The 10000-nt window shown below is 37.3% G+C and overlaps 1 protein-coding gene across 4 annotated transcripts in view; it reads left to right on the top strand.

The window, feature by feature from the left end:
• Positions 1-10000, top strand: part of LOC106873668 (ferrochelatase, mitochondrial) — a 46928-nt gene that overhangs the window by 22128 nt on the left and 14800 nt on the right. For 2 of the 4 annotated variants that reach the window (XM_089344851.1, XM_089344850.1), the window contains exon 2: positions 8984-9098. In XM_089344851.1, the coding sequence (XP_089200977.1) occupies positions 8986-9098 (113 nt within the window). In that variant the 5' untranslated portion in view covers positions 8984-8985. Of the gene's footprint in view, positions 1-6630; positions 6753-6998; positions 7020-8983; positions 9099-10000 lie in introns of those variants that run through there. The other 2 variants (XM_089344853.1, XM_089344852.1) reach the window with 2 other exon arrangements.

Below are 10000 nucleotides of genomic sequence, written 5' to 3'. Positions count from 1 at the left end.
GAGTACATAATACTCTATTCTGATCTTCAGCTAAATATTCTAATAAATTTGTTAATGTCTAAATAACTCACGTTAATTTTGACCATGTGAACATCAATACCACGTGAGGAAGACGTTAAGAAATTTATCGGCCAGTAAGTTCAAAATCTCTCGCCCTAATGAATTTCAATTCAGTGTGTATCAGAAATAGTCCCGTTTAGGAAAGAGACTCGTACGAATTCCTGCGGTATAACCATCCACCTTGGAGTTATTATTAAAATATAGATATGCAGGGCAGGGAATCATCAATTAGTAATAATTGTTTTTTTCATACTGAGCTACCCGGCAGAATTGTTAATTATTAATTTTATTACTAATTGATGATTCCCTGCCCTGCATATCTATATATATATATATATATATATATATATATATATATTCCTTCATTCTTGTACTTGTTTCACTCATTTGACTGTGGTCATACTGGAGCACTGCCTTTAGTCAAACAAATTGACAGCCTAGTACTTATTCTATTGGTGTCTTTTGCTGAACTTCTAAGTTACAGGGATGTAAACACTCCAACATCGGTTGCCAAGCAATGTTGGTGTGACAAAAATAGAGGCACAATTACGTACCTATTTGATTTCTTAGCTTCTATTTCTGTAAAATTGATTTACAAATTTTGAATTTTCCATGAAACATAAAAATCTAAAACTTTTTGTCATTAAATAGAATTTACATTTTCTTTCTTTAGAATTCATCAAATATTTTTGAGATTGTTCAAGAAAATATGAACTTTCTCTTCTTGTAAAAGGATTTGAAATCCTGGACACATTTTTTATAGTTTATAAAACGGTAGGAGGAAATAAGCACAAATGTGAAGAGTGTGTGTATATATGTATGTATCTCTCTCTCTCTCTCTCTCACTTTATATATATATATATATATATATATATATATATATATATATTCTTTCCATCATTTAATCATGCTATAAATGTGTTAGTACTTATTGCTTAATTAAAACATCAACTTCATTTCCTAACCTAGCTGATCCACAAATAGTTAAAATATGTTCCGGACTTAAAAAGAAATACTGGTGCTCATATGATCAGTTAAATGCATGAAGGCAATGCTCCAGCATGGACATCGTTCAATAAATAAAGGAGTAAAACACATCAGCCACACATTACATACATAACTTGAACTCTCTCCACCACCATGCAATCACAATATAGCGGTGAAAGAATTTGACAAGATCAGTAAATATAAAGACTTGCTAATAGAAATTGAAAAAATGTGGCACCTCAAGGCGACTACCATACCAGTGAGTGTAGGATCTCTAGGAATGATAAAAAAAACTACTGAAACCTATTTGAAAATGATACCAGGCTTACCATCCCTATAGGAAGTGCAAAATATTGTGTTAACTGGAACGACTCATGTACTGAGAAGAGCATTATCGCTGTGAAAACAACATCCATTCATGAATCTTATTTTATTTTTAAATACATATTTTGCCTGTGAATTTGCGTGTGTAAACTGGGAATGCATACAACGAGTTTCTCTGCCCTAGGTGTACGGGAAACACTCGGCGAGAGATGGAAGAAAATTTGAAGAAAGAAGAAAAAAAACAACATAATAATAATAATAATCTTTTCTACTATAGGCACAAGGCCTGAAATTTTGGGAGTGGAGCCAGTCGATTAGATCGACGCCAGTACGCAACTGGTTCTTAATTTATCGACCCCGAAAGGATGAAAGGCAAAGTCAACCTCGGCGGAATTTGAACTCAGAACGTAAAGACAGGCGAAATACCGCTAAGCATTTCGTCCGGTGTGCTAACGTTTCTGCCATCTCGAATAATAATAATAATAATAATAATAATAATAATAATAACAATAACAACAAATAATAATAATAATAATGATAAATTATAAGCTGAAATTGGAGTATAGTCAAAAACAGCAATTACAACAACAACAACAATGATGGCAAAAACTGGCATTTTGTGTAATGAAAGCAGATTGGAGACTGCGTCCAGACTGTTTGACGTCTGAGGAGACACAGTGGTTCTTTCTTTCTTTCTTTTCTTCTTTCTTTGTTGACAGTTCCAGGTGAGTGGTTAGGGTGACACCCCTATGTAAAGACATGGAGAAATAACGAGCTATATGCGTAGGGGTGTGTATATCTCATTATACATGATAGAATGACACACACACACACACACATGCATATACATATATATATATATATATATATATATATATATATATATATATATATATATACATGCCAATAATAGACTTACATCAATGGCTATTTAGATAGAGAGGCAGGTTAATTGGCTCATACATACATATACATACATATATATATATATATATATATATATATATATATACATAGGCATATATATATATATGTACATAGGTATATATATAAATATATATATATATATACATAGGCATATACATATATATATATATATATATATATATATATATGTACATAGGTATATATATATATATATATATATACACATAGGCATATACATATATATATATATATATATATATATACACACACACACATAGGCATATTTATATATACATACACACACACACATATATATATTTATATACATATAAATGTGTCTATGTATGTACGTATACTTCTATGTATATGTGCGTGTGTGTTTATATGTAGGTATATGTATACACATGAATGTGCACATTCATGTGTGTATGTCTGTATATACATGTATACCATCATCATCATTTAACGTCCGTCTTCCATGCTGGCATGGGTTGGACAGTTTGACAGGAGCATGCACCAGACTTCTGTGTCTGTTTTGGCAGGTTTCTTTTTTTTTATGGCTGGATGCTCTGACCCAGCAGAGTGGATCGAGTGCTTTGTTTGTGGGGTGGGAGCACAGGCAAGGTCAGTACGGGCAGGGTTGCTCTTCCAAACGCCATCCACTTCACAGTCTGGACTGGGTGCTTTTTATGTGACATCAGCAGCAGCGAGGTCACCAAGTACGTTGCAGGACAAAGTCTGTTGCAGGACAAAGTCCGTTGTAGGACAAAGTCCGTTGCAGGACAAAGTCCGTTGCAGGACAAAGTCCGTTGCAGGACAAAGTCCGTTGCAGGACAAAGTCCGTTTGAGAGGAGATGGTGCTTTGGGAGGATGTGATGAAAGATTAGAGAGAGAGAGAGAGAGAGAGAAGTCTTACTGTAAAGAGGAGGTACATGATTACCCAGCCAGACAGAGAGAGAGAAAATGAGGAGGACTGAAACAGGTATGCTGCTGTAAAGGACATACATACATGTGTGGCACCGGTGCCAGTGGAGCACTAACAGCACTGTCCGAGCGTGATCATTGCGAGAGCAGCTGTCTGGCTTCCGTGCCACTGGCATGTAAATAGCACCATTTGAGCGTGATCGAGCCAGTCAAGCAGCACTGGCAATGATCACGCTTGAATGGTGTTTTTAATGGGCTACTGGCATTGTTAGAATTACAATGCTGCATGGCATTGAGACATGGGCCTTGGCTGTAGAGAACAGCCAGTCAGGCAGTACTATCATCGGCCATGACAACGATTTCACATGCCTCAACAGGTCTTTGCAAGCACAGTTTATTGCTCAATGATTGAAGGGTACTCTTAAATGGGCAGGTTATGCTGCACTGGCATCGGCCATGGTTATGGTCTCACTTGGTTTTCCAGGCCTTCTCAAGCACAGCATATCTCCAAAGGTCTCTGTCACTTGTTATTGCTTCGGTGAGGCCCAATGTTCGAAGGCTGTGCTTCGCCAGCTCATCCCAGGTCTTCCTGGGTCTACCTCTTCCACAAGGTTCTCTCTACCAAAGAAAATAAACTTCTTATGTGATAGACTCAGTACATAGTATGGACAAACTGGAAAGAATCTCTCTTGAATGTGCAGATGGCTCACTGGAGGTAGTTGATGGCTTTTGCTCCCTCGGAGATGTAATTAGCAAAAGAAGTGGTTGCCCTGAGAGTATAGGGGCCAGAGTAAGAACGGGTTGGAGAAAGTTCAGGGAGCTGCTACTACTGGTGGCAACGAAGGTCTTTTCCCACAGAGTGAAAGGCGAATTATATGATGCTTATGTTAGAATTGTTGCATGGCATTGAGACATGGGCCTTGGCTGCAGAGAACAAGAGAAGACCAAACAGAAATGAAGTGAGCAAGTTCTGTTGGATGTGCAATGTAAGCGTGCCTGAATGTCGTAGTATAAATGTGCTGAGAGGAAGAGTCAGGTGGTGAATGGCAGGAAGAAGGCTGTGCTGGTGTGGACATGTGTGATGTATATGGATGAGGACAGCTGTGGAAAGAAGTGCTGACCACTAGATATGGCTGGAGGTTGTGGGTGACAGAGATCTAAGAGAACTTAGGACCCTGAGCCTCAGAGAGGCTGGTGATGTTGGCTTTAAGCACACACAGACCTCTCTCTCTCTCACACACACACACACACGCACAATGGGCTTCTTTCAGTTTCCGTTTACCAAATCCATTCACAAGGCTTTGGTTGGCCTGAGGTGAGGGTAGAATACACTTGACCAAGGTGCCATGCAAGGGACTGAGTCTGGAACCCCCCCCCCCCCCAACATCGCTCTATAACCGATGCTGGTGTGTTTACTTCCCCGTAACTTAGCAGTTCGGCTAAAGAGACTGAGGATCTTGTTCAAAACGGGGGCACCAGTTTTATGTAGTGTTTTTGGTACCGAAAGACTTTCAAACTTCGTATACTTATCTATTTTGTGTTATAGAACAGAAAAACATTTTTGTATTCGAATTTATTTCATGTAAAAAATTGTCTTATTTCGATAATTTCTACTAATCACTGACGTCTATTCAGTTGAAAACAGTTAGCGCTGTAACGGTGTATATCGTATTAATCCCCTAACCCTAACCCTAACTAGACTGTTAATCCTAACCCTAAAACTAACCCTAACTCTAGAATCTGAACTCTAAAATTGTTACACACATAGATACGCACACCGTAATTTATTATATAAACAATATATGCGTATAAATTACGATTAAACAGGATGAAATATGTCACAGGGAATAACATTTTTATGACCGCCCAGCAGTAACTCTATTCAGCTGAATAGACGTCAGTGATTGGTTGAAATTACAGAAATACGACAACTTTAACATGGAATAACTTGCGATGTACGTTTTTTGTTAAGAAGACTAAGAGTAAAAGATGTTTTATATGACACATTCTACCAGTGTCCCAAGTTTCAAAGTGTTTCGTATGTGTTTCGTTAAGAAAATACTGGTGCCCCCGTTTTGAACTAGATCCGAGACCGATGGAATAAGTACTAGGCTTACAAAGAATAAGTCCTGGGGTCGATTTGTTCGGCTAAAAGGCGGTGCTCCAGCATGGCCTCAGTCAAATGACTGAAACAAGTAAAAGAGTATATATACATACGCACATACACTAAGAAATGCACAGAAACTCCTCCTCCACCCACACACACATGTATAGTTTTTTTTCCCAATATACCATGTAAGGCATGTAGAAAACAAAGAATGTTGTCACATGTGTAAATATTATTTAATTATTGTTATAATTAAAATATGCTTAAAATATTAGTTTGGCATTTTGTAGATTATTTTGATTGAGTAAAATCTGAAGTATAAGGGAGGGGAGGGGGAAAGCGAAGGAGGCGGGGCACTGGAGTATATATATATATATATATATATATATATGCGAGTAAAAATAAATACAAAAAAGGTGGGTTTTTTTGTATGATTGTGTATAGAGGAATATATTATTTTGCTTAAAAGAGTTCCAACACTGTTTTTTATGTTTTATTTATATTCCTGCAGAACTAATGTGGGGTATAGAATATGGAATATACAATATATAATATGATATACAATATATAATATAAAATAAAATAAAAATGGATGGCACCATGAAATAAAGTATTGAATGTAGATGAAATATTGAGTGTTCAATATAAAGGATCAAATATATAAATATATAAATATAAATATATATATATAAAGGCGACTCGAGTTTCAGGGCTATTTCCCTTCGTCATGGCCGGTATGACAGACTTTAACAGACTGTGTGCATATATATATATATATATATATATATATATATATATATATATATATATATATATATATATATATATATATAGATATATGCACACATATATATATCTGTACATACCTATATATAGATATATAGGTATGTATATACATATATACAATTGACATGCCCGCGCGGACTCTTATATAATACATAGGTAAGTATATATGTATGAGTGTGTGTCTGTTAATTTATATAATATAGACGCGGTTGAGGTAGGCAGTGAGTGGCGGAGAGAGAAAGAAAGAGAGTTAAGAGTATACATCACTCACTCATACCGATAATCAGACGGACAGAGCCATGCTGTTTAGTTTCGCAGCCAATATCTGAATGTTAGAACTCTATTCATAGAAGAACGACGTGATAAATTTTTCTCTCACTCTCTCTACACACACATATACGCAAACAGCCACACATTCATCCAGTCACACATATGCATCTATAATATCATTATATAACGTACACATCTCTCTTTTATATACACACCACACACACAGACATATATATATATATATATATATATATATATATATATATATATATATATATATATATATATATATATATATATATACATACAGAATTAGGTTGCTTAGTTTCGAAGTCTGGTTGCCTTGCAAATCTCCGTCCGACAAGAGGTGAGTGCTTGTTTATACATACATGCGTATACTTTCTCTCTCTCTCTCTCTCTCATTCTATACAAGCCTTCTCATGCATTTGCAGGTTTCCCTGCCCCATATTTCTATAATATATATACACTTAATTATCCGCATCTGCCAGTTGATGTTTGTTCCTAACGTGTCCCACGAAGATTTTAGGGCACAAAATCTCTCATCGGCAAGGGCTTAAACGGAACCCTAACACTTCGGTTGACTCGCAATGCATTAGGTGCCCTCTATATACATGTGCGTCTTATGTATCTCTCTCTGTATATATATAATATATATATGTATGTATATATATATATATATATATACATATATATATATATTCAATTTTTTTCTCCGTGTTTTTCTCCTTGTCTCCGTATTCTTTCTGTTGAAGAGCGTAGCTCGAAACGTCAAAGACTTTCCGTATTCCCGAGCGTCATACTAATATATCCTTTTGTTATTTACACCACCTGTCCTCGTCTGTTGTTATTATTTGTATATTCTCCCATATATATATATATATATATATATATATATATATAGCGTCGGCTACTCCTTAGAGAGACTTAGAGATATTGGTAATTTTTCAGATTAACACCTGCACGGTCTTCACAAGGGTTTTAGGGTTAGGGGATTCGTGCAAGAGAGACGATTGCGCTGGTATGGACATGTGGTGAGAATGGATGAGGATAGCTGCGTGAAAAAGTGCCACACCCTAACAGTTGAGGGAACCCGTGGAAGAGGTAGGCCCAGGAAGACCTGGGCTGAGGTGGTGAGGCAAGACCTTCGTACATTGGGCCTCACCGAGGCGATGACTACTGACCGAGACCTTTGGAAATGTGCTGTGCGTGAGAAGACCCGGCAAGCCAAGTAAGATCGTTGCCAGTGCCCCTGGACTGGTTCTTGTGTGGGTGGCACATGAGATGCACCATTTTGAGCGTGGCCGTTGCCAGTACCGCCTGACTGGCTCCTGTAGGATTTTCGAGCGAGATCGTTGCCAGTGCCCCTGGACTGGCTTGTGCGGGTGGCACATAAAAGACACCATTTCGAGCGTGGCCGTTTTCGTGCGGGTGACATGTAAAAGCACCCACTACACTCTCTGAGTGGTTGGCGTTAGGAAGGGCATCCAGCTGTAGAAACTCTGCCAAATCAGACTGGAGCCTGGTGTTGCCATCCGGTTTCACCAGTCCTCAGTCAAATCGTCCAACCCATGCTAGCATGGAAAGTGGACGTTAAACGATGATGACGATGATGATGATATATATATATATATATATATATATATATATATATATATATATATATATATATAGCTAAATGTGTCTGTATACATTTTTACGCTTGTTTGTGTGTGTTTGGGTATATATATCTATACACACACACATATATATACATGTATGTGTACCGTAGTGCACACACACACATATATATATATATGTGTGTGTGTGTGTGTGATATATATATATTCGTCGAAGAATCCACAAGTCAGGAAAAATATGCACGCGAATATTTATCAATAGAGTGGGTATATTAATCAAAGTGTGTATGTTTATATATGTCGTGTTTGTGTTTGTTCCATGCCATTTTCTTGACAACCGGTGTTGGGTTGTTTTCGTTACGTTCCCGTTTCTGAGATATGGATAGAATAAATATAAGGCTTAAAGAGAAAAAAAGCTAAAAAAAAAACAAACGAGAAATAAGTCCTGTGTGTGTATATATATATATATATATATATATATATATATATATATATATATATATATATATGTGTGTGTGTGTATATATATATTTTTTCTTCCTCCGTTTTTCCCTTCTTTGGACTTTCCTTGTTTCCGACAAAGAGCTCCGCTTGAAACTTCATATTCTCTTTCTTTCCTTTTCCGAGCGTCTAGTAACACAATCTGTATCATGTCCTCACGTTGTTGTTGTTTTTTTGTCTTTTTTTTTTTTGGAACTTATATATATATATATATATATATATGTATATATATATATGTATATATATATGTATGTATGTATGTATGTATATATTGAGACTTTACAAAAAAAACAAAAGACGAAGACGGGTGTGTAAACAACAAACAGATGTATTAGTTTAATGCTCAGGAAGTGAAAGGCTTTTACATTTCGAGCCTATGCTCTTCGACAGAAATAAACAGGGAGAGGAAAACGTTTTGTTTTTGCTATTTATAATCTCGAATATAACCTGTTTATTGCAGATATGATGAATGTTCTAAGGCAGATCTCCAAAAATGCTGAAATCAACTGCAAAGTTCTTCTCCAAACCAAATATTTTTCTCAACTCCAGCATCAATGTGTGTCACTTAATTACAGGTAAATTAAATGTCATTGTTCCTATATCTGTCTGTTGGTTAGTCAGGTAGTCTTGTTAGGGGCTGCATCTCTCTCAGTCTCTCTCTCTTTGCTATCTATCTATCTATCTTACTCTATATATGTCTGCCTGTCTCTGTCTCTCTCTGTTTTCCTCTCTCCACACCATCTTTACATCACTGCCACCACCACCGTCTTTTCCTTACAATGTCTTTGTCTCCCTCAGCTGATTGGTTAAGGTGAGAAGAAGAAAGTGAGAGGGTGGGGCTAGTGATAGACAGAGATAGCGATAGATATAGACAGACAGTGATCCAGCGTCGCCTTCCTGGCATTTGGGCCGGTGGCACGTGTAAAGACATTTGAGCGAGATCATGCCAGTGCCGCTGGACTGGCTCCTGTACAGGTGGCATGTAAAATACACAATTTTGAGTGTGGCTGTTGCCAGTATCACCTGACTGGCCTTCGTGCCGGTGGCACGTAAAAGCACCGACTACATTCTTGGAGTGGTTGGCGTTAGGAAGGGCATCCAGCTGTAGAAACTCTGCCAAATCAGATTAGAGCCTGGTGTAGCCACCTGGTTCACCAGTCCTCAGTCAAACCGTCCAACCCATGCCAGCATGGAAAGCGGACGTTAAAACGACGATGATGATGATGATGATGATGATGATGATGATGATGATGATGATGATGATTTGGCAAGCTGGCAGAGTCGTTAGTATTCCAGGCAAAACGCTTAATTGATGAAAACAAGTTCCCCCATCAGATGAAGCGATAGTGTTCCTTCGTTCTAATTCCTCAAAGTGTTTTCCATGCAGGAATATCGCGGAGGTTTGTCATTGCCTACTCTATGTAGAATAAAAGTTAGGATGGTCATTGCTGGAATGTCTTTGATTATAGGTCAGCTG

The sequence above is a fragment of the Octopus bimaculoides genome, chromosome 28 (assembly GCF_046866305.1).
Source record: "Octopus bimaculoides isolate indiv1 chromosome 28, ASM4686630v1, whole genome shotgun sequence".
Taxonomy (NCBI): Eukaryota; Metazoa; Mollusca; class Cephalopoda; order Octopoda; family Octopodidae; genus Octopus; species Octopus bimaculoides.
Note: the sequence above shows the minus strand (reverse complement) of the source record. Positions and strands in the feature narration are given on the sequence as shown.